Raw genomic sequence first — 24,754 nt, 5'->3', positions numbered from 1 at the left:
ACCAACCCATAGGTACTCACACCACCAACGCATAGGTACTCACACCACCAACGCATAGGTACTCACACCACCAACGCATAGGTACTCACACCACCAACACATAGGTACTCACACCACCAACGCATAGGTACTCACACCACCAACACATAGGTACTCACACCACCAACGCATAGGTACTCACACCACCAACACATAGGTACTCAAACCACCAACGGACATGGAAACAATTACCGGCAAAGACAGAGGGAACAGAGGGCACATACTGTATATAACATACTAATCGGAGGAAATGGAAACCAGGTGTGTGTAATCAGACAAGACAGTCCGGGGTTGATAATAATGAATCCCGTTCAGTGAAGCCTAGAAAGCCTGTGACGTAAACCTCCGGTACTGGTGAACAGAATGAGCAGCAGTACCGGGGGGATCCGTGACAGCCACAACAGTTACAGTTAACAGTTATCAGTGAGTAGGTCCATTTTGGAGCCAATGAGAGAGAGGCCTTATGAATAGTGACTGAGAAACACATGCAGGCACACTCATACATAGGGAGAGATAGTCTCCCATGTTCATACATAGGGAGAGATAGTAGAGACAGGATGCCCTGTGGGTGTTCAGATGCTGTTTGAGAGAGAGGGATGAAAGCAGGAAAGTCTGAGTAGTAGGCAGGCAGGGGGAATGAAAAACTCAGTTTGATGTCCAGAATACGACAGTAGGTATGGAGACAACAAGGGAACGAGAGAGAAATAAAAAGTAATGAGAGAAGAAAAGAAAGGGTTGAGGAGGGGATCCTGCTGGTTCCTTCATAATGAGGGGCTCCCGCTCCTGCTGTGTGTGCGTGCGTGTGCTTGTGCTTGTGCGTGCGCGTGCGTGCGTGTGTGTGTGTGTGTGTGTGTGTGTTTGTGTGTGTGTGTGTGTGTGTGTGTGTGTGTGTAAACTAGATATGTTTATTTATATTTACTTCGTTTGAACTGTTAGTTTGTTTTGCCAATATCTCATTTGTTGTCAAGTTAAGGTTTCTTTTATTTTCAAATATTAGTTTTATCTATGTTAGAAGGGTTTAGTCAGATGTACTCCCATTAACTGTTTAACACAGTATGTATGAGGGACTGTACCATGGAAAGCTTAAAACACTAAGCTCAATTGAGCTCCTGTACCATTTTGCATCATCTAACAAGGGGATTTGTTTTATCAATGTGACTTCCAGTGTGGGCCTATCACTTTGTGGAAGCTCTACTCTAGTTGTTCTAGCACCACTCGTGTAGCTTATGTTGCTCATCAATACTGAATGCTTAGTGTGTGTGTGTGCTCCATGTCAGTCAGTGTGTCTGTGGGTCACAGTTGGAGCGTCTAGTTCCCATCTGTCTGCCCCCCCCCCCCTCCCCACACACACACACCACACACACACTTTCTCTTTGTTTTCTGTAAATCGGATTATCTACCCCACGTCAGTTAATGGGACCCCCATGCAGCTAACCCCCCCACTTCCCCTCCCACATACACACCCCACCCACTCGCACAGACAGACCCCACTCCCCTCGCATACACACTAAAAAAACACCCATGCCCACCCCTAGCCCTCCAAAACACACACACACACACACGCACTCTTTTGAGCTCCTGCTGTGGGATCAGATTGGTTCAAGGAGTCACTAATTACTCCATAATTGCCCCTCTCTGTCTGCCCAGCTGCCTCATGGGTAAAACACAAGGGTTAAACTACATCGATCAGACCAGACCGGACTGTATTTGACCTGGCTGAGAGAGAGAATCCACTGGGCACAGACATCAGTTCAACGTCTAGTTTTGATTCACATTTGGTTGAGTTGTCAACTACCGTGAATTAAACTTGAAATCAATAACAAATGTCACCCTGTCATTGGATTTAGGTGAAAAGTTGAAAATACATTTTAAATATCCCTTACATCAATGACTTTTTTGCAAATCCAATCAGTTTTCCACGTTGATTCAAAGTCATCAAATATAATTTTGTTGCTGAAATGAAGTGGAAACAATGTTGATTCAACCAGTTTTTGCCCTGTGGGAAGGAGAGGTAATAGGGATGGAGGGACTTGGGGGTGGGGTTGAAGGCCATAAAGACACAGAGTAAAGAGAGAAGAGAGACAGGAGAGAGGAAGAGACCGACAGGCATGCTGGCTAGGTGTGACAGTCCCAAGCCCACATTGACACTACCTGTGTATTCTTCCCATGACAATCAATCCCACTCTTCTAGACACTAATAGCTACTGAAGAGCATAGCGTAAAGGTTCCTGACGTATCTACTTCATGTGCTCATTCATTCTCTCTCGCTTCGTCAGGAGCGTTGTTGGTGTTGGCTCATACATAGGGGAGCGAGTGGGAGCGAGTGAGCGGGAGAGAGAGGGAGGGGAGAGAAAGAGATAGAGGGAGGAGAAAGAGAGAGAGGCAGGGGAGAGAAGGAATGAGGAGGATGGGAGAGAGAGAAGGAGAGAGAAAAAGAGGGAGGGGAGCGAGAGAATGAGGAAGTGAAAAAAGGTCAAATGGAAAGTGATAGAAGTAGAGAGGTTTTGGGATGAGGGGATGAGCGAGGGAGAGAGAGAGAGAGAAAGATAATTTCTAAAATGGAATGACCACTGACCTCTATCTGCAGTGTGTGGGTCACATTGGGTCTTGGTGTCTGACCCTGGAGGAATCTCTCACACACACACTGCAACATAACTCTCTCATAACTCTCTCTCTCTCTCTCTCTCTCTCTCTCTCTCTCTCTCTCTCTCTCTCTCTCACACACTCTTCTTTAAGTTATGTCGTATTTGTGCATCTCTGAGCGATGTTCTATCGATTCCAGGGGTTATTTCAGGTTTTAGGTGATTTTTCCTTTAATTTTAACTCCTCTCTCTGTCTCTCTAAAACACCAACACCATCCTTTCATCCCCATCTCTCTCCTTATTACCACTACCAAACAGGAGCCATATTCCCAACACTCCACCCACACACCAAACTATATTTTCCCACAGGCTAATTCTTATATGAATTGAAAATAGTATGCCCAAATCTGGTCCTGTCCAAGTTCACTGCACACTACACAACATCAGCAGTGTGCCTGCAGTATTTATCTCTCTAGTGTATTCTCTCTTTACACACACACACACACACACACACACACACACACACACACACACTGTAAATCCACTCTCTGCATGTGAACACGCGTTCCTCCACTCTCTGTGGAAAAGCCTATTCCCCCTCAGGAGACTGAAAATATTTGGCATGGGATCTCAGATCCTCAGAGCATCCTGTGACTGGTTGCATCACCACCTGGTATGGCAACTGCTCAGTCTCCGACCGCAAGGCACTGCAGAGGGTAGTGTGTACGGCCCAGTACATTACTGGGGCCAAGCTTCCTGCTATCCAGGACCTCTATACCAGGCGGTGTCAGAGGAAGGCCCTAAAAATGTCCAAAGACTCCAGCCACCCTAGTCATCGACTGTTATCTCTGCTACTGCACTGCAAGCGGTACCGGGGCACCAAGTCTATGTCCAAAAGGCTTCTAAACAGGTTCTACCCCGAGGCCATAAGACTCCTGAACAGCTAATCAGATGTCTACCTGGACTATTCACATTTACCCCCCCCCCCCCCCTCTTTTACGCTGCTGTTACTCTCTGTTTATTGTCTATGCATTGTCACTTTACCTCTACCTACATATTACCTCAATTATCTCAACTAACCTGTACCCCCGCACATGGACTCTGTACCAGTACCCCCTGTATATAGCCTCACCACTGTTCCTCTTTAATTATTAGTTATTTTTCTATTTTCTTATTTTTCGTTTTTTAAATGTTTACTTTAGTTTATTTAGTAAATACTTTAACACTTATTTTTCTTAAAACTGTATTGTTGGCCTTGTAAGTAAGCATTTTACTGTAAGGTCTACCTACACCTGTTGTATAAGGCGCATGTGATAAATAACATTTGATTTGATGACGTGATATTTTGCAGTCATGTGTGTAAGTGTATCCAGTAAAGATCTCCCCTGGCTGATTATGCTACAGGCTGTCAGTGTGTGTGGAACACTACAGCGTAGGGTCAACTGATATGAGGCTGTCAGTGTGTGTGGAACACTACAGTGTAGGGTCAACTGATGTAAGGATGTCAGTGTGTGTGGAACACTACAGCGTAGGGTCAACTGATGTAAGGATGTCAGTGTGTGTGGAACACTACAGCGTAGGGTCAACTGATGTGAGGATGTCAGTGTGTGTGGAACACTACAGCGTTGGGTCAACTGATGTGAGGCCGTCAGTGTGTGTGGAACACTACAGCGTAGGGTCATGTGAGGCCGTCAGTGTGTGTGGAACACTACAGTGTAGGGTCAACTGATGTAAGGATGTCAGTGTGTGTGGAACACTACAGCGTAGGGTCAACTGATGTGAGGATGTCAGTGTGTGTGGAACACTACAGCGTAGGGTCAACTGATGTGAGGCCGTCAGTGTGTGTGGAACACTACAGCGTAGGGTCATGTGAGGCCGTCAGTGTGTGTGGAACACTACAGTGTAGGGTCAACTGATGTAAGGATGTCTGTGTGTGTGGAACACTACAGTGTAGGGTCAACTGATGTAAGGATGTCAGTGTGTGTGGAACACTACAGCGTAGGGTCAACTGATGTGAGGATGTCAGTGTGTGTGGAACACTACAGCGTAGGGTCAACTGATGTAAGGATGTCAGTGTGTGTGGAACACTACAGTGTAGGGTCAACTGATGTAAGGATGTCAGTGTGTGTGGAACACTACAGCGTAGGGTCATGTGAGGCCGTCAGTGTGTGTGGAACACTACAGTGTAGGGTCAACTGATGTAAGGATGTCAGTGTGTGTGGAACACTACAGCGTAGGGTCAACTGATGTAAGGATGTCAGTGTGTGTGGAACACTACAGCGTAGGGTCAACTGATGTGAGGATGTCAGTGTGTGTGGAACACTACAGCGTAGGGTCAACTGATGTGAGGATGTCAGTGTGTGTGGAACACTACAGCGTAGGGTCAACTGATGTGAGGATGTCAGTGTGTGTGGAACACTACAGCGTAGGGTCAACTGATGTGAGGCCGTCAGTGTGTGTGGAACACTACAGCGTAGGGTCATGTGAGGCCGTCAGTGTGTGTGGAACACTACAGTGTAGGGTCAACTGATGTAAGGATGTCAGTGTGTGTGGAACACTACAGTGTAGGGTCAACTGATGTAAGGATGTCAGTGTGTGTGGAACACTACAGCGTAGGGTCAACTGATGTGAGGATGTCAGTGTGTGTGGAACACTACAGCGTAGGGTCAACTGATGTGATGCCGTCAGTGTGTGTGGAACACTACAGCGTAGGGTCATGTGAGGCCGTCAGTGTGTGTGGAACACTACAGTGTAGGGTCAACTGATGTGAGGCTGTCAGTGTGTGTGGAACACTACAGCGTAGGGTCAACTGTACCATTCTGAACAGGCCTGATCCTGTTGGCACACAGTCTACATTATACATGTCATCAGATTTAGTAGCAGATTCATTGTCGTGATACTTGCCACTTTAGCTAGTGACCACAACATCATACACAGCTATGAATGCCAAGGCCTAATTGTATATGGAGGTTTTTATTAGACAGAGACGGCACTGAATGAATCCCAAATGGAAATTAATGTAGCCTCTTCTATTGTAGCCTGATCTCCCAGACTACTGTTACTGTCTGCTGTGGAGCAGAGTGGAGAATGGTAGCAGGGGGAGACCCCCGACTGTTACTGCCTGCTGTGGAGCAGAGTGGAGAATGGTAGCAGGGGGAGACCCCCCCACTGTTACTGCCTGCTGGGGAGCAGAGTGGAGAATGGTAGCAGGGAGAGACCTCCCCACTGTTACTGCCTGCTGTGGAGCAGAGTGGAGAATGGTAGCAGGGAGAGACCCCCCCACTGTTACTGCCTGCTGTGGAGCAGAGTGGAGAATGGTAGCAGGGAGAGACCCCCCCCCCCCCCCCCACACTGTTACTGCCTGCTGTGGAGCAGAGTGGAGAATGGTAGCAGTGAGAGACCTCCCCACTGTTACTGCCTGCTGGGGAGCAGAGTGGAGAATGGGAGCAGGGAGTGACCTCCCCACTGTTACTGCATGCTGTGGAGCAGAGTGGAGAATGGGAGCAGGGAGTGACCTCCCCACTGTTACTGCCTGCTGTGGAGCAGAGTGGAGAATGGTAGCAGGGAGAGACCTCCCCACTGTTACTGCTTGCTGTGGAGTAGAGTTGAGATTGGTAGAAGGGGGAGACCCCCCACTGTTACTGCCTGCTGTGGAGCAGAGTGGAGAATGGTAGCAGGGGGAGACTTCCCCACTGTTACTGCCTGCTGTGGAGCAGAGTGGAGAATGGTAGCAGGGGGAGACCTCCCCACTGTTACTGCCTGCTGTGGAGCAGAGTGGAGAATGGTAGCAGGGAAAGGGGTGAGACCTCGTCACTGTTCACTATCCCCCCATGAACCATTCTCTGTCCATCTACCTCTCTCTCTCTCTCCCCTTCTCTCATTGATATCTAAGACACTGTGTGTATCCAAATGTCCCAGTTGAATGTAGTCTCCACTGAGCTGCCTGCCAGGAAGGCCACTCTGTTATTTCTGACTGAGAGTGTCCTTCTATATTCTACCCATTGTGTTCTACTCTGAAGTCCTCAATAAACTATCTGTCAGGCTGTTTGTTCATTACTATGAAAATGGCCCATCTTCATTTCATACGCGACAGTACAGTGGTTTTCATACATGGCGATTTGCACCCGACAAGGCCTTGTGTGGTCCTTGAAGATGTACCTCTTCAATACTAGAATACTATAGTGGTACAATCCCAGAATGACGTGTTGTCCCTGTACCATGTTTAGAAAGACAGTGTTTTTCTCAGTGTGTCATTTTGTGTCTCTCAGTGAGTATAAGGTGTGTTTGGGGTTCGTCACAGACTGCTACCTCTTGCTGTTGTCTGTCTGTTTGTTTCTCTGTGTGTGTTATCTGTCTGGGGCATCACAGGAAAAGGTGTGCTCCAGCACTGACAAAGACCTACCTGGACGCCATTCAGCTGTCTTTGCTTTTTTACCTTTCTTTAGAAACAATCAGAAGCTCAGGGCTTTATGCAAACACAGACACATACACACACATCTGTAGGCTTCATTTAGTTACAGGAGCTGGTGGGTTCAGTTAAAGGACAGACAATCTGGACTCAACTCCACAGCTGGAATCCACACCATCTATTTACCTCCCTCCATCCATCCTTTTCCTCCCTCTCATCAATCGCTACCTCCTTCTTCCCCTTGCCCTGACTGGTCCCGGGTCTCTGTGTGTGTGTGTGTGTGTGTGTGTGTGTGTGTGTGTGTGTGTGTGTGTGTGTGTGTGTGTGTGTGTGTGTGTGTGTGTGTGTGTGTGTGTGTGTGTGTGTGTGTGTGTGTGCTTGTGTGTGTGTGTGTTTATTACGTAACATGCCATACACACATCTTTGGTATGTAGCGTTGAACAGTGTGTGGCATGTGTATGTAACGTTACACCCTTTGGTGGCCCCCCTGCCTTTCCCATCAGCGAACATTCTCTCATCTTATGCTGTTCTTTGAGCTTTCCTTTTTTGTTTTAGACTCGTTTTTATAGAATAATAGGTATTTGACATAAAAACGTGTGTATTTAAACTCAACATAATAATGTGAAAGTCCCTCAATAACTAATCATCACCCCCCTCTCTCTCTCTCTCTCTCTCTCTCTCTCTCTTTCTCCCTCTCTCTCCCGCTCCCTCCCTCCCTCTCTCTCCTTCTCCTTCTCCCTCGCTCTGCCTCTCTCTCTCTCTTTCTTTCTCCCTCTCTCTCCCTCTCCCTCCCTCCCTCCCTCTCTCTCCTTCTCCCTCTCCCTCTCTCTCTCTCTCTCTCTCTCTTTCTTTCTCCCTCTCTCTCCCTCTCCCTCCCTCCCTCCCTCCCTCTCTCTCCTTCTCCCTCTCCCTCTCTCTCTCTCTCTCTCTCTCTCTCTTTCTTTCTCCCTCTCTCTCCCTCCCTCCCTCTCTCTCCTTCTCCCTATCCCTCGCTCTGCCTCTCTCTCTCTCTCTCTCTTTCTTTCTCCCTCTCTCTCCCTCTCCCTCCCTCCCTCTCTCTCCTTCTCCCTCTCTGTCTCTCTCTCTCTCTCTCTGCAGTGTGCTGGGCCGTCGTGACAGTGACAGTGACTCCCAAGGTGGAGGTGATCAAGGGAGAGTCAGCCAGTCTGCCCTGCACCTTCAAAATCCCTCCCTCCCTGAACAACATTGTGGAGTGGTTCATTGTATGTCTCCTACTACTTTACTCCTAGCGTCCCACATTAAAAAATACTACAGTTTACTATATAATACTACAGTGCTTACTATAGAATTCAGTAGTAAACTGTAGTATACTGTAGAATACTAACTACACAAATCAAATCAAATGTTATTTGTAACATGCGCCGAATACAACACAACGAATACCGTGAAATGCTTACTCACAAGCCCTTAACCAACAATACAGTTCAAGAAATAGAGTTAAGAAAATACGGTATTTACTAAAATAACAAAATGTACAAATAAAATAAAAAGTAACACAATAAAATTACATAACAGTAACGAGGCTATATACAGAGGGTACCGGTACCGAGTCAATGTGTGGGGGTATGGGTGAGTCGATGTAATTTGTACAACTAAAAACGAAACCCTGAGGGTTTCCGTTAGGATGGATTGGAAAATATGGCGATGTACAACATGATGGTTGGGAGTAGGCTACAGGATTGGAGGATTCTAAATTGTTTCCCTTCATTAGAAAACTTTGTTCCAATATTTCTGTAAATCAGTGATATTTATTCCCATAGTAATTTGTTATGGATCCATAACTAAGTCAACATCTGCGCAGTCTACAATACATACTGTAGTTAACATGGGACTCTTTCAAAATGCAGATGTTGATTTAGTTATGGCTCGGGGGATTCGATCTTGCAACCTTACAGTTAACTGGTCCAACGCTCGAACCACCTGCCTCACAAGGAGACTGCCTCTAACACGAATACAGTAAGAAGCCAAGGTAAGTTGCTAGCTAGCATTAAACTTATCTTATAAAAAATAATCACTCAATCAATCATAATCACTAGTTAACTACACATGGTTGATGATATTACTAGTTTATCTATTGTGTCCTGCGTTGCATATAATCGATGCGGTGTGCATTCGCGGAAAAAGGACTGTCGTCGCTCCAGCGTGTACCTAACCATAAACATCAATGCCTTTCTTAAAATCAATACACAAGTATATATTTTTAAACCTGCATATTGAGCTAAAAGAAATCCAGGTTAGCAGGCAATATTAACCAGGTGAAATTGTATCACTTCTCTTGCGTTCATTGCACGCAAGTCAGGGTATATGTGATAATAATAAACGTTTTGTTTTCGAAATGATAGTTTCCGGATTCGACCATATTAATGACCAAAGGCTCATATTTCTGTGTGTTATTATGTTATAATTAAGTCTATGATTTGATATTTGATAGAGCAGTCTGACTGAGCGGTGGTAGGCACCAGCAGGTTCGTAAGCATTCATTCAAACAGCACTTTCGTGCATTTGCCAGCAGCTCTTTGCTGTGCTTCAAGCATTGTGCTGTTTATGACTTCAAGCCTATCAACTCCCGAGATTAGGCTGGTGTAACCGATGTGAAATGGCTAGCTAGTTAGCGGGGTGTGCGCTAATAGCGTTTCAAACATCACTCGCTCTGAGACTTGGAGTGGTTGTTCCCCTTGCCCTGCAAGGGCCGCGGCTTTTGTGGAGCGATGGGTAACGCTGCTTCGAGGGTGGCTGTTGTTGATGTGCGGACATGAACCCGATCAAACATCTCTGGAGAGACCTGAAAATAGCTGTGCAGCAAGGCTCCCATTCAACCTAACTTAGCTTGAGATAATTTGCAGAGAAGAATGGGAAAAACTTCACATGTAATCGCTGCCAAAGGTGCTTCAACAAAGTACTGAGTAAAAGGTCTGAATACTTGTAAATGTGATATTTCAGGGGGGTTTTGTTAATACATTTGTAAAAAATTCAGTATGGGGTATTGTGTGTAGATTGATAAGGGGAAAAACTACTAAATCAATTTTAGAATAAGGCTGTAATGTAAAAAATGTGGAAAAAGTCAATGGGTCTGAATACTTTCCGAAGGCACTGTACATATCTCTGTGAAGTGTCTGTGTTGTTTATTGAACTTGTGAAAAACAAATTCCTCTCTGGCCATCTACCCCTTCCCCCTCTCTCCTCTTCCCCTCTCTCCTCTTCCCCTCTCTCCTCTTCCCCTCTCCCCACTTCCCCTCTCTCCTCTTCCCCTCTCTCCACTTCCCCTCTCTCCTCTTCCCCTCTCTCCTCTTCCCCTCTCTCCACTTCCCCTCTCTCCTCTTCCCATCTCTCCTCTTCCTCTCTCTCCACTTCCCCTCTCTCCTCTTCCCCTCTCTCCTCTTCCCCTCTCTCCACTTCCCCTCTCTCCACTTCCCCTCTCTCCACTTCCCCTCTCTCCTCTTCCCCTCTCTCCTCTTCCCCTCTCTCCTCTTCCCCTCTCTCCACTTCCCCTCTCTCCTCTTCCCCTCTCTCCTCTTCCCCTCTCTCCTCTTCCCCTCTCTCCTCTTCCCCTCTCTCCACTTCCCCTCTCTCCTCTTCCCCTCTCTCCTCTTCCCCTCTCTCCACTTCCCCTCTCTCCACTTCACTCTCTCCTCTTCCCCTCTCTCTTCTTCCCCTCTCTCCTCTTCCCCTCTCTCCACTTCCCCTCTCTCCTCTTCCCCTCTCTCCACCCTGATTGTTTTTAATCTAATTTATTTTCTTCACTCTTTCTAATCTCCCTCTTCTCTCTTCCTCCCCTCTCTCTTTCTGTTTCCTTCCTATCCCCCTCTCTCCTCTTCCCCTCTCTCCTCTTCCCCTCACCAGGAGGAGGGTGGCACCAGGAAGCGTGTTGCGTTCCGCTCCGTGTCGGGCGGCGAAGTGAAGAGTGATGAGGGGACACGTCTGTCCGACAGAGTGACCATTGGAAGGGACTTCTCTCTGACCATCTCCCCCGTGGCGGTGGAGGACCAGCTGCCCTTCTACTGCCAGGTCACTGCTGGCCCTGCCGGGGTTGGAGAGGCCATCACACAGCTCAAAGTCTTCTGTGAGTTACTGACCACTGACCTTGAGAGTGACCCTACTGTGACCTTTAGAGTGACCCTACTGTGACCTTTCGCTGTATTGGATGCCGTCTGGATTCTGACTGTCGGGATGAGAGTGTGTATGTTGTATTTGCTAGATGAGAGTGTGTGTGTGTGGTGTGTGCTAGATGAGAGTGTGTGTGTTGTGTGTCCTAGATGAGAGTGTGTGTGTGGTGTGTGCTAGATGAGAGTGTGTGTGTTGTGTGTCCTAGATGAGAGTGTGTGTGTTGTGTGTGCTAGATGAGAGTGTATGTGTGTGTTGTGTGTGCTAGATGAGAGTGTGTGTGTGTTGTGTGTGCTAGATGAGTGTGTGTGTGTGTGTGTGTGCTAGATGAGAGTGTGTGTGTATGTGTGTGTGTGTGTGTTGTGTGTGCTAAATGAGTGTGTGTGTGTTGTGTGTGCTAGATGAGTGTGTGTGTTGTGTGTGTGTTGTGTGTGCTAGATGGAGTGTGTGTGTTGTGTGTGCTAGATGAGAGTGTGTGTGTTGTGTGTGCTAGATGAGTGTGTGTGTGTTGTGTATGCTAGATGAGTGTGTGTGTGTTGTGTGTGCTAGATGAGAGTGTGTTTTGTGTGTTGTGTGTGCTACATGAGATTGTGTGTTGTGTTTGCTAGATGAGAGTGTGTGTGTTGTGTGTGCTAGATGAGAGTGTGTGTGTGTGTGTGTGTGTGTGTGTGTGTGTGTGTGTGTGTGTGTGTGTGTGTGTGTGTGTGTGTGTGTGTGTGTGTGTGTGTGTGTGTGTGTGTGTGTGTGTGTGCTAGATGAGAGTGTGTGTGTTGTGTGTGCTGGATGAAAGTGTGTGTGTTGTGTGTATGTGTGAGTGTCTAAATCAATGATTAACGTATAAACTTAGTGAATGAACAATATTATTTGTGTGGTCAATAATAAACATTATACATGAACTAAATACTGAGTAGAACAACGTAAAATTATTCAGATAATAAATGGGCGTGAAAGTAAAACTCTTTCTTGCACCTTAACATTTCATCTTTGTAAGAAATCTAGATAATTATTATATTATTATATCATATTATTCATTCAAACTATCTCTAATAAGCTGCCCAGAGGTCAATTAGTCCTATGAACATCACACTTGACACAATTTATTAATAGTTCAATTGCATCTGTCATGTCTAATAGATGTCATCTTAATGACCGTCCAGAATTCTCCTGAATTATCGCCATGGCAATGAGAGTTGACCCCAGACCGGGTCGTTGTTTCCTTGTCACCCTCTAACCCCAACACATTAGCAATCCTATTCCCAGTGTTAAAATACACCAGGAAATAAAATGTTTGGAGTTGGTCCAATATCAATAAATATCCTTATTTTGGGTTGGGCCAATGGGGGTAGAGGGTGAATGGTGTTGGTTAGAGAATTGAGTGACACTTCAATGACGGCCTACCCCGGCCAAACCTGGACGACGCTGGGCCAATTGTGCGCCGCCCGATGGGACTCCCAATCACGGCGGGATGTGATACAGCCTGGATTATAAAGAGTACCTTAATGGAGCACTGATACAATTCATTACGACAAGTCAAATACCTGACTATAGACTTTAACAGGCCACTCAGGACTGTTCCCTAAAGTACTGTATCTCCTCTTTGTCTGCCTTCCTCTCCCTACTGAATAGGAGCAGTTTTTAATGACTCTCTACAAGTGTTCTGAAACAATGGGCTTCATTAGGGAGGTTTACACTACAGCAGCAGGTCTAATAGTCTGAGCAGAAAGGGACACAGTGATACACTCCCTGACACCATATATCCTGCCTCCATTTCCCTCAGCTGTGTGTGTGTGTGCGTGAGTGCGTGCGCGTGTGTGTGCGTGCACGTGTGTGTGTGTCTGTGCGTGCGTGCATCCATGCATGCTACTTCCCTCTCTATGACGTCTAACTTGCTTTCTTTCATTTCCATGTGGAAACTGACACCCATGTTAAACAATGTGTTACATTTCTGACAGTTCTAGTCAGCAAACAGACACCTGGAAGAACAATGAGGAGCAACACAGAGGAGAGAGAGCAATATAGAAAGAGAGGAGTGAAAGGAGAGGAATTAGGGAGAGGTGAGAGAGAGAAAGATGGAATGAGGAAAGAGAGAGAGAATGATAGAGGGAGATGATGGAGAGAGGGAGATAGAGGGAAGTGTGAGAGAGAAAGGTGTTGGCAGGAGAGAGAGAAAGATAGAGGGAGGTGAGAGAAAGAAAGATAGAGGGAGAAAAGAGAGACATATAGAGATAAAGATAGAGGGAGGAGAGAGAGAGAAAGATAGAGGGAGGTAAAGATAGAAAGCGCGAACCACTGCTTTTAATCAGGGCAAAGCAACCGGAAACATGACCGAATACAAACAGTGTAGCTATTCCCTCCGCAAGGCAATCAAACAAGCTAAGCGTCAGTATAGAGACAAAGTAGAGTCTCAATTCAACGGCTTAGACACGAGAGGTAGGTGGCAGGGTCTACAGTCAATCACGGACAACAAAAAGAAAACCAGCCCCGTCGCGGACCACGATGTCCTGCTCCCAGACAAACTAAACAACTTCTTTGCTCGCTTCTCCTTCACCGCTGCGAATGTGAGTAAAGTATTTAAACGTGTTAAACCTCGCAAGGCTGCCGGCCCAGACGGCATCCCCAGCCGTGTCCTCAGAGCATGCGCAGACCAGCTGGCTGGTGTGTTTACAGACATATTCAATCAATCCTTATCCCAGTCTGCTGTTCCCACATGCTTCAAGAGGGTCACCATTGTTCCAGTTCCCAAGAAAGCTAAATTAACTGAGCGAAATGACTATCTCCGTCATCATGAAGTGCTTTGAGAGACCAGTCAAGGTTCATATCACCTCTACCCTATCTGACACCCTAGACCCACTACAATTTGCTTACCGCCCCAATAGGTCTACAGACGAGGCAATCGCAACCACACTGCACACTGCCCTAACCCATCTGGACAAGAGGAATATCTATGTGAGAATGCTGTTCATCGACTACAGCTCAGCATTTAACACCATAGTACCCTCCAAACTCGTCATTAAGCTCGAGATCCTGGGTGTCAACCCCGCCCGGTCCTGGACTTCCTGACGGGCCGCCCCCAGGTGGTGAGGGTAGGAAACAACACCCACAAGGGTGCGTTCTCAGCCCTCTCCTGTACTCCCTGTTCACCCATGACTGCGTGGCCACGCACGCCTCCAACTCAATCATCAAGTTCGCAGACGACACTACAGTGGTAGGCTTGATTACCAACAATGACGAGACAGCCAACAGGGAGGAGGTGAGCGCCCTCGGAGTGTGGTGTCAGGAAAATAACCTCACACTCAATGTCAACAAAACAAAGGAGATGATCGTGGACTTCAGGAAACAGCAGAGGGAGTACCCCCCTATTCACATCGACGGGACAGTAGTGGAGAAGGTAGAACGTTTTAAGTTTCTTAGCGTACACATCACAACTGAAATGGTCCACCCACACAGACAGTGTGGTGAAATTCAGGAGGCTGAATACAGGAGGCTGAAGAAATTTGGCTTGTCACCAAAAACACTCACAAACTTTTACAGATGCACAATCGAGAGCATCCTGTCGGGCTGTATCACCACCTGGTACGGCAACTGCTCCGCCCACAACCGTAAGGCTCTCCAGAGGGTAGTGAGGTCTGCACAACGCATCACCAGGGGCAAACTACCTGCTCTCCAGGACACCTGCACCACCCGATGTCACAGGAAGGCCAAAAAGATCACCAAGGACAACAACCACCCGAGCCAGAAAGAGAGAGAAAGAGAAATACAGAGGGGAGGAGAGAGAGAAAGATGGAGGGAGTACAGAGGGAGAAAGATGGAGGAAGGAGTGAGGGAGAAAGATAGAGGGAAGTGAGAGAAAGATAGAGGGAAGTGAGATACAGAAAGATAGGAGGAAAGAGAGAGAGAAAGATGGCGGGAGCAGAAAGAGAGAAAGAAAGAGAGAGAAAGATAGATGGAGGAGAGAGAAAGATAGAGGGAGGTAAGTGAGAGAAAGATAGATAGATGGGACAGAGAGAGAGAAAGACAGAGAGAGAAATATTGTGGGCAGAGAGAGAAAGATAGAGGGAGGTGAGAGAGAGAAAATAGAGGGAGGAGAGAGAGATAGAAATATAGAGGGAGGAGAGCGAAAGAAAGAAAGAAAGATAGAGGGAGGTGAGAGGGAGAAAGATCGAGGGAGGTGAGAGAGAAAGATGGAGGGAGGAGAGAGGGAGAAATATAGAGGGAGGTGAGATATAGAGAGAAAGATGGAGGGAGGTGAAAGAGAGAGGGAAGTAAGAGATGAAGATAGAGGGAGGTTCGAGACAGAAAATAGAGGGAGGAGAGAGATAGAGAGAAAGATAGAGGGAGGTAAAAGAGAGAACGATAGAGGGGGGTGAATGAGAGAAAGATGGAGGGAGGTCAGAGCGAGAGAAAGATGGAGAGGGGGAGAGGGAGAAAGATGGAGGGAGGAGAGAGGGAGAAAGATAGAGAGAGAAAGAAAGATTGGTGGAGGTGAGAGAGAGAAAGATAGATGGTGCGGAGAAAGAGAAAGATGGAGGGAGGTGAGAGAGAAAGATAGAGGGAGTTGAGAAAGGGAGAGAGGTGAAAGAGAAAGAAAGATAGAGGGAGGTGAGAGAGTGAAGGATAGAGGGAGGTGAGAGATAGTGAATGATAGAGGGAGGTGAGAGAGAAAGAGATAGTTTGATAGAGGGAAGTGAGAGAGAGAAAGATGGAGGGAGGAGAGAGGGAGGAATATAGAGGGAGGTGAGATATAGAGAGAAAGAGAGAGGGAAGTGAGAGAAAGATAGAGGGAGGTTCGAGAGAAAAATATAGATTGGGCAGAGAGAGAGAAAGATAGAGGGAGAAAGATAGAGGGAGGTGAGCGATAGAGATAGATAGAGGGAGGTGAGAGAGAGAAAGAGAGAGGGAAGTAAGAGAAAGATAGAGGGAGGTTCGAGAGAAAAAGATAGATTGGGCAGAGAGAGAGAAAGATAGAGGGAGAAAGATAGAGGGAGGTGAGCGATAGAGATAGATAGAGGGAGCTGAGAGAGAGAAAGAGAGAGGGAAGTAAGAGATAAAGATAGAGGGAGGTTCGAGAGAAAAAGATAGATTGGGCAGAGAGAGAGAAAGATAGAGAGAGAGAAAGATAGAGGGAGCTGAGAGAGAGAAAGATAGAGGAAGGTGAGAGAGCGGGAGAGATATATGGAGGTGGGAGAGAGAGAAAGGTTGAGGTAGGTGAGAGAGTGACGTAAGGGAGAGATAGGGAGAACACGTCAATGTTATTAAATGTCTGCTGTTTATTATTACAGTCAGACGGCAGCTGTGGTCTCGCTGCGATACCATGACCTTGCATGTGAATGAGCGAGAGAGTGAGAGATACATTGATGACAGAGAGATAGAAACAGAGGGAACACACAGCAGTGTGTGAGAGAGAGAACGAGGAGTGTGTCTCTTGTCTGTGACCCGTATCAGCCCACTGAAACCGCGGTCACAGTGGAATAATCCACACAGGGATGTTTACCATTTCCGTAATTGGAGGCGTGTGTGGTTGTGTGTTCCTGTTTGTGTGTGTATGTGTGTGTGTGTGTGTGTGTGTGTACATGCATTTTTGTGCATGCACTGCGTACATATGTGTGTCTGTGTTACTGTAGCTACAGTAAATGAATGCCACTTGTCTCTCTCAGGGTGACGTGAGCTTGGCACCTCAAGCTCTTCTTGTCTGTGTCAAGGCTCTGAGTGTTTCCGTCCTGTGATTGGTTCAGGTGCACTGGAACTATATATATATATCAGAAAATGTGTGAATAGTGGACTTGCATTTTGTAAAGCTCTGATCTGAGATTATAACTCCCTCTTCCTCAGTCGCTCCAGAGATGCCAGAGGTCACTGGATCCAACCAGGCCATATCTGTAGGAGACTCCTCCACACAGGTTGGTTTCAACTATTTGTCCTGTAAACTTCCATTGTCCTCCAATGTTCTTATGTTCTTCCATTGTCTTCTAATGTTCTTCCATTGTCCTCCAATGTTCTTATGTTCTTCCATTGTCTTCTAATGTTCTTCCATTGTCCTCCAATGTTCTTATGTTCTTCCATTGTCTTCTAATGTTCTTCCATTGTCCTCTAATGTTCTTATGTTCTTCCATTGTCTTCTAATGTTCTTCCATTGTCCTCCAATGTTCTTATGTTCTTCCATTGTCTTCTAATGTTCTTCCATTGTCCTCTAATGTTCTTCCATTGTCCTCTAATGTTCTTCCATTGTCCTTCAATGTTCTTATGTTCTTCCATTGTCTTCTAATGTTCTTCCATTGTCCTCTAATGTTCTTCAATTGTCCTTCAATGTTCTTATGTTCTTCCATTGTCTTCTAATGTTCTTCCATTGTCCTCTAATGTTCTTCCATTGTCCTCCAATTTTCTTCCATTGTTCTCTAATGTTCTTCCATTGTCCTCCAATTTTCTTCCATTGTCCTCCAATGTTGTTCCATTGTCCTCCAATATTCTTCCAGTGTCCTCGAATATTCTTCCATTGTCCTCCAATGTTCTTCCATTGTCCTCTGTTCTCCCATTGTCTTCCAATGTTCTTCCATTGTCCTCCAATGTTCTTCCATTGTCTTCTAATGTTCTTCCATTGTCCTCCAATGTTCTTCCATTGTCCTCCAATATTCTTCCATTGTTCTCTAATGTTCTTCCATTGTCCTCCAATTTTCTTCCATTGTCCTCCAATGCTGTTCCATTGTCCTCCAATATTCTTCCAGTGTCCTCCAATATTCTTCCAATGTTCTCCCATTGTCTTCCAATGTTCTTCCATTGTCCTCCAATGTTCTTCCATTGTCCTCTGTTCTCCCATTGTCTTCCAATGTTCTTCCATTGTCCTCTAATGTTTTTCCATTGTCCTCTGTTATTCCATTGTCCTCCAATGTTCTTCCATTGTCCTCCAATGTTCTTCCATTGTCCTCTGTTATTCCATTGTCCTCCAATGTTCTTCCATTGTCCTCCAATGTTCTTCCATTGTCCTCCAATGTTCTTCCATTGTCCTCCAATGTTCGTCCATTGTCCTCCAATGTTCTTCCATTGTCCTCCAATGTTCTTCCATTGTCCTCCAATATTATTCCATTGTCCTCCAATGTTCTTCCATTGTCCTCCAATATTCTTCCATTGTCCTCCAGTTGCTGAGTATCTTTCCCCTTCTTTCTGTGTGTTTGTGTGTGTGTGTGTGTGTGTGTGTGTGTGTGTATCAGGTGGGCCAGTGTGTGAGCCATAACGGTCACCCCCAGCCCAGGATCATCTGGTTCCAGGACTCCAAGCCTCTGCCTGAGGTCAAGGACAACAAAGAGAGTGAGTATACACTACTTCTACTTACTACTACTACTACTAGTAGGTAAGAAACGCAAGCCAACGACAATCCCGCAAAAAACCTAGCGGGTAGTGCGAGATTAACTGATTAACTAAACTAGATACAGGTGAGCACAAGACAGACAAAACCAAACGAAAGAGGAAAAGGGATCAGTTTTCTCAACTTGTCTGGTGTGTTGATTCCACTAGAACTGGTTCTCTGTTCATCTTACCTAAAAAGTACCAGTTACACACACAGTGCATTTAACATGTTTTCAACTTACATATTTGACACATGTTTGATACGTGATTACATTTTGCATGTTCATGTATACAGTAATTATTATTCAATTTCCTTACCTGGGATTTGACCTAACAACCTCTTGGTTCAGTTCATTCCGATCTTCCTGCTGCGCCACCATGTAAAACAAAACCCAGCTATGGGACATGTTACTTTTTAATAATTAGTTGAAACAACTCGATTTTTTTTTTGTGTCCGCTTCATATGTATATACTGTATTCTAGTCAAGGCCGTCCTATTTAACTATTGCTGTACACATACTATTCTACAATATGTATTCTACAGACATATTACATATTCTATCCATATGCGGTCCATCATTTATATATATACCGTCATATATTCCATTCCCCTACTTTTGACATTCTTGTTTATTGTTGTGTATTGTTAGATATTACTGCACTGTTGGAGCTATGAACACAAGCATTTCGCTACACCCACAAGAACATCTTCTACAGTTGAAGTCATACACCTGAGCCAAATACATTTCAACTCAGTTTTTCACAATTCTTGACTTTTATTTCCTGTCTTAGGTCAGTTAGGATCACCACTTTATTTTAAGAATGTGACATGTCAGAATAATGGTAGAGAGAATGATTTATTTCAGCTTTTATTTCTTTCATCACATTCTCAGTGGGTCAGAAGTTTACATAGAATCAATTAGTATTTGGTAGCATTGCCTTTAAATTGTTTAACTTGGGTCAAACGTTTCGGGTAGCCTCCCACAAGATTCCCACAATAAGTTGGGTGAATTTTGGCCCATTCCTCCTGACAGAGCTGGTGTAACTGAGTCAGGTTTGTAGGCCTCCTTGCTCGCACACGCCTTTTCAGTTCTGCCCACAAATTTTCTATGGGATTGAGGTCAGGGATTTGTGATGGCCACTCCAATTCCTTGACTTTGTTGTCCTTAAGCCATTTTTCCACAACTTTGGAAGTATGCTTGAGGTCATTGTCCATTTGGAAGAACCATTTGCGACCAAGCTTTAGCTTCCTGACTGATGTCTTGAGATGTTGCTACAATATATCCACATCACTTTCCGTCCTCATGATGTAATCTATTTTGTGAAGTGCACCAGTCCCTCCTGCAGCAAAGCACCCCCACAACATGATGCTGCCACCCCCATGCTTCACGGTTGGGATGGTGTTCTTCGGCTTGCAAGCCTCCCCCTTTTTCCTCAAACATAACAATGGTCATTATGGACAAACAGTTCTATTTTTGTTTCATCAGACCAGAGGACATTTCTCAGAAAAGTACGATCTTTGTCCCGATGTGCAGTTGCAAACCGTAGTCTGGAGGTTTGGAGCAGTGGCTTCCTCCTTGCTGTGCGGCCTATCAGGTTATGTCGATTTTGGACTCGTTTTACTGTGGATATAGATACTTTTGTTCCATGTTTCCTCCAGCATCGTCAAAAGATCCTTTGCTGTTGTTCTGGGATTGATTTGCACTTTTCGCACCAAAGTACGTTCATCTCTAGCAGACAGAACGCATCTCCTTGCTGAGCGGTATGACGGCTGCGTGGTCCCATGGTGTTTATACTTGCGTACTATTGTTTGTACAGATGAACGTGGTACCTTCAGGCATTTGGAAATTTCTCCCAATAATGAACCAGACTTGTGGAAGTCTACAATTTTTTTTCTGAGGTCTTGGCTGATTTCTTTTGATTTTCCCATGATGTCAAGCAAAGAGGCACTGAGTTTGAAGGTAGGCCTTGAAATACATCCACAGGTACACCTCCAATTGACTCAAATGATGTCAATTAGCCTATCAGAAGCTTCTAAAGCCATGACATAATTTTCTGGAATTTTCCAAACTGTTTAAAGGCAGAGTCAACTTAGTGTATGTAAACTTCTGATGTTACGGTGCGTGAATGAGGACCCAAAAGCGAATTAACTTAAACAGAGCTTCTTTAATTACCAAACATAGGTAGGCTCAGACGGACCGGCAGATTCCGACAGGACAAGACAAGGTTACAGCAAACATGACGACAGTCTGGTTCAGGCATGAAACACAACAAACAAGAATCCGACAAAGACAGGAGCAGAAACAGAGAGAGATATAGGGACCTAATCAGAGGGAAAAAGGGAACAGGTGGGAAAAGGGGTGACGAGGTGGTTAGGAGGAGACAAGGCACAGCTGGGGGAAAGAGGGGGAGAAAAGGTAACCTAACAACGACCAGCAGAGGGAGACAGGGTGAAGGGAAAGGACAGAGACAAGACACAACATGACAGTACATGACAGTACCCCCCCACTCACCGAGCGCCTCCTGGCGCACTCGAGGAGGAAACCTGGCGGCAACGGAGGAAATCCTCGATCAGCGCACGGTCCAGCACGTCCCGAGAGGGAACCCAACTCCTCTCCTCAGGACCGTACCCCTCCCAATCTACGAGGTACTGGTGACCACGGCCCCGAGGACGCATGTCCAAAATTCTACGGACCCTGTAGATGGGTGCGCCCTCGACAAGGATGGGGGGGGGGGGGGGGGAAGACGAGCGGGGGCGCGAAGGACGGGCTTGATGCAGGAGACATGGAAGACCGGGTGGACGCGACGAAGGTATCGCGGAAGAAGAAGTCGAACTGCGACAGGATTAATGACCCGAGAAATACGGAACGGACCAATGAACCGCGGGGTCAACTTGCGAGAAGCCGTCTTAAGGGGAAGGTTCTGAGTGGAGAGCCAAACTCTCTGACCGCGACAATATCTAGGACTCTTAGTTCTACGCTTATTAGCAGCCCTCACAGTCTGCGTCCTATAACGGCAAAGTGCAGACCTGACCCTCTTCCAGGTGCGCTCGCAACGTTGGACAAAAGCCTGAGCGGAGGGGACGCTGGACTCGGCGAACTGAGATGAGAACAGCGGAGGCTGGTACCCGAGGCTACTCTGAAAAGGAGATAGCCCGGTCGCAGACGAAGGAAGCGAGTTGTGGGCGTATTCTGCCCAGGGGAGCTGTTCTGACCAAGACGCAGGGTTGCGAAAAGAAAGACTGCGTAAGATGCGACCAATAGTCTGATTGGCCCGTTCTGCTTGACCGTTAGACTGGGGGTGAAAGCCGGAAGAGAGACTGACGGAAGCCCCAATCAAACGGCAAAACTCCCTCCAAAATTGAGACGTGAATTGCGGACCTCTGTCCGAAACGACGTCTGACGGAAGGCCATGAATTCTGAAAACATTCTCGATGATGATTTGTGCCGTCTCTTTAGCAGAAGGAAGCTTAGCAAGGGGAATGAAATGAGCCGCCTTAGAGAACCTATCGACAACCGTAAGAATAACAGTCTTCCCCGCTGACGAAGGCAGTCCGGTGACAAAATCTAAGGCGATGTGAGACCACGGTCGAGAGGGAATAGGAAGCGGCCTGAGACGGCCGGCAGGAGGGGAGTTACCGGACTTAGTCTGCGCGCAGACCGAACAAGCAGCCACGAAACGACGCGTGTCATGCTCCCGGGTGGGCCACCAAAAACGCTGGCGAATGGAAGCAAGCGTACCCCGAACGCCAGGGTGGCCGGCTAACTTGGCAGAGTGAGCCCACTGAAGAACGGCCAGACGAGTAGGAACGGTCGCCCCCTCCAACCACTGTCGCCATTCGCCTAGGGCTAACCGGATGGCGAGCAGTTCGCGGTTACCCACATCATAGTTACGTTCCGACGGCGACAGGCGATGAGAAAAATACGCGCATGGGTGGACCTTGTCGTCAGAGAGGGAGCGCTGAGAAAGAATGGCTCCCACGCCCACCTCTGACGCGTCAACCTCGACAACGAACTGTCTAGAGACGTCAGGTGTAACAAGGATAGGAGCGGATGTAAAACGATTCTTGAGGAGATCAAAAGCTCCCTGGGCGGAAACGGACCACTTAAAGCACGTCTTGACAGAAGTAAGGGCTGTGAGAGGAGCTGCCACCTGACCGAAATTACGGATGAAACGACGATAGAAGTTCGCGAAGCCGAGAAAGCGCTGCAGCTCGACGCGTGACTTAGGGACGGGCCAATCAATGACAGCTTGGACCTTAGCGGGATCCATCTTAATGCCTTCAGCGGAAATAACAGAACCGAGAAATGTGACGGAGGAGGCATGAAAAGTGCACTTCTCAGCCTTCACAAAAAGACAATTCTCTAAAAGGCGCTGGAGGACACGTCGAACGTGCTGAACATGAATCTGGAGTGACGGTGAAAAAATCAGGATATCGTCAAGGTAAACGAAAACAAAGATGTTCAGCATGTCTCTCAGGACATCATTGACTAATGCCTGAAAGACAGCTGGAGCGTTAGCGAGGCCGAAAGGAAGAACCCGGTATTCAAAGTGCCCTAACGGAGTGTTAAACGCCGTCTTCCACTCGTCCCCCTCCCTGATGCGCACGAGATGGTAAGCGTTACGAAGGTCCAACTTAGTGAAAAACCTGGCTCCCTGCAGGATCTCGAAGGCTGAAGACATAAGAGGAAGCGGATAACGATTCTTCACTGTTATGTCATTCAGCCCTCGATAATCTATGCAGGGGCGCAGAGACCCGTCCTTCTTCTTGACAAAAAAAAACCCCGCTCCGGCGGGAGAGGAGGAGGGGACTATGGTACCGGCGTCAAGAGCTACAGACAAATAATCTTCGAGAGCCTTACGTTCGGGAGCCGACAGAGAGTATAGTCTACCCCGGGGGGGGGTGGTTCCCGGAAGGAGATCAATACTACAATCATACGACCGGTGTGGAGGAAGAGAGGTGGCCCTGGACCGACTGAACACCGTGCGCAGATCGTGATATTCCTCCGGCACCCCTGTCAAATCACCAGGCTCCTCCTGTGAAGAAGAGACAGAGGAAACAGGAGGGATAGCAGACATTAAACATTTCACATGACAAGAGACGTTCCAGGAGAGGATAGAATTACTAGACCAATTAATGGAAGGATTATGACAAACTAGCCAGGGATGGCCCAAAACAACAGGTGTAAAAGGTGAACGAAAAATTAAAAAAGAAATGGTTTCACTATGATTACCAGAAACAGTGAGGGTTAAAGGTAGCGTCTCACGCTGAATCCTGGGGAGAGGACTACCATCCAGGGCGAACAAGGCCGTGGGCTCCTTTAACTGTCTGAGAGGAATGTCATGTTCCCGAGCCCAGGTCTCGTCCATAAAACAGCCCTCCGCCCCAGAGTCTATTAAGGCACTGCAGGAAGCTGACGAACCGGTCCAGCGTAGATGGACCGACAAGGTAGTGCAGGATCTTGAAGGAGAGACAGGAGTAGTAGCGCTCACCAGTAGCCCTCCGCTTACTGACGAGCTCTGGCCTTTTACTGGACATGAAGTGACAAAATGACCAGCGGAACCGCAATAGAGACAGAGGCGGTTGGTGATTCTCCGTTCCCTCTCCTTAGTCGAGATGCGGATACCTCCCAGCTGCATGGGCTCAGCACCCGAGCCGGCAGAGGAAGATGGTAGTGATGCGGAGAGGGGGGCAACGGAGAACGCGAGCTCCTTCCCACGAGCTCGGTGACGAAGATCAACCCGTCGCTCAATGCGAATAACGAGTTCAATCAAGGAATCCACGCTGGAAGGAACCTCCCGGGAGAGAATCTCATCCTTTACCTCTGCGCGGAGACCCTCCAGAAAACGAGCGAGCAAAGCCGGCTCGTTCCAGCCACTGGAGGCAGCAAGAGTGCGAAACTCAATAGAGTAGTCTGTTATGGATCGATTATCTTGACATAGGGAAGACAGGGCCCTGGAAGCCTCCTCCCCAAAAACAGATCGATCAAAAACCCGTATCATCTCCTCCTTAAAGTCCTGATACTGGTTAGTACACTCAGCCCTTGCCTCCCAGATTGCCGTGCCCCACTCACGAGCCCGTCCAATAAGGAGAGATATGACGTAGGCGACACGAGCAGTGCTCCTGGAGTAAGTGTTGGGCTGGAGAGTAAACACTATATCACACTGGGTGAGGAACGAGCGGCATTCAGTGGGCTCCCCAGAGTAACACGGCGGGTTATTGATTCTGGGCTCCGGAGATTCGAAAGCCCTGGAAGTGGCCGGT

General features: G+C 47.0%; 1 protein-coding gene across 2 annotated transcripts in view; it reads left to right on the top strand.

The window, feature by feature from the left end:
• LOC110510231 (basal cell adhesion molecule) overlaps positions 1-24,754 on the top strand; it is a 120,183-nt gene that overhangs the window by 72,469 nt on the left and 22,960 nt on the right. For both annotated transcript variants that reach the window (XM_036975402.1, XM_036975403.1), the window contains exons 2-5: positions 8,128-8,252; positions 10,891-11,110; positions 16,981-17,048; positions 18,354-18,450. In XM_036975402.1, coding sequence (XP_036831297.1) covers positions 8,128-8,252; positions 10,891-11,110; positions 16,981-17,048; positions 18,354-18,450 — 510 coding nt within the window. The remainder of the gene's footprint in view (positions 1-8,127; positions 8,253-10,890; positions 11,111-16,980; positions 17,049-18,353; positions 18,451-24,754) is intronic.

This window comes from Oncorhynchus mykiss, chromosome 3 (assembly GCF_013265735.2).
Source record: "Oncorhynchus mykiss isolate Arlee chromosome 3, USDA_OmykA_1.1, whole genome shotgun sequence".
NCBI classification, from domain to species: domain Eukaryota; kingdom Metazoa; phylum Chordata; class Actinopteri; order Salmoniformes; family Salmonidae; genus Oncorhynchus; species Oncorhynchus mykiss.
The sequence above is the reverse complement of the archived record's forward strand: the minus strand, read 5'-3'. Positions and strand labels throughout refer to the sequence as shown.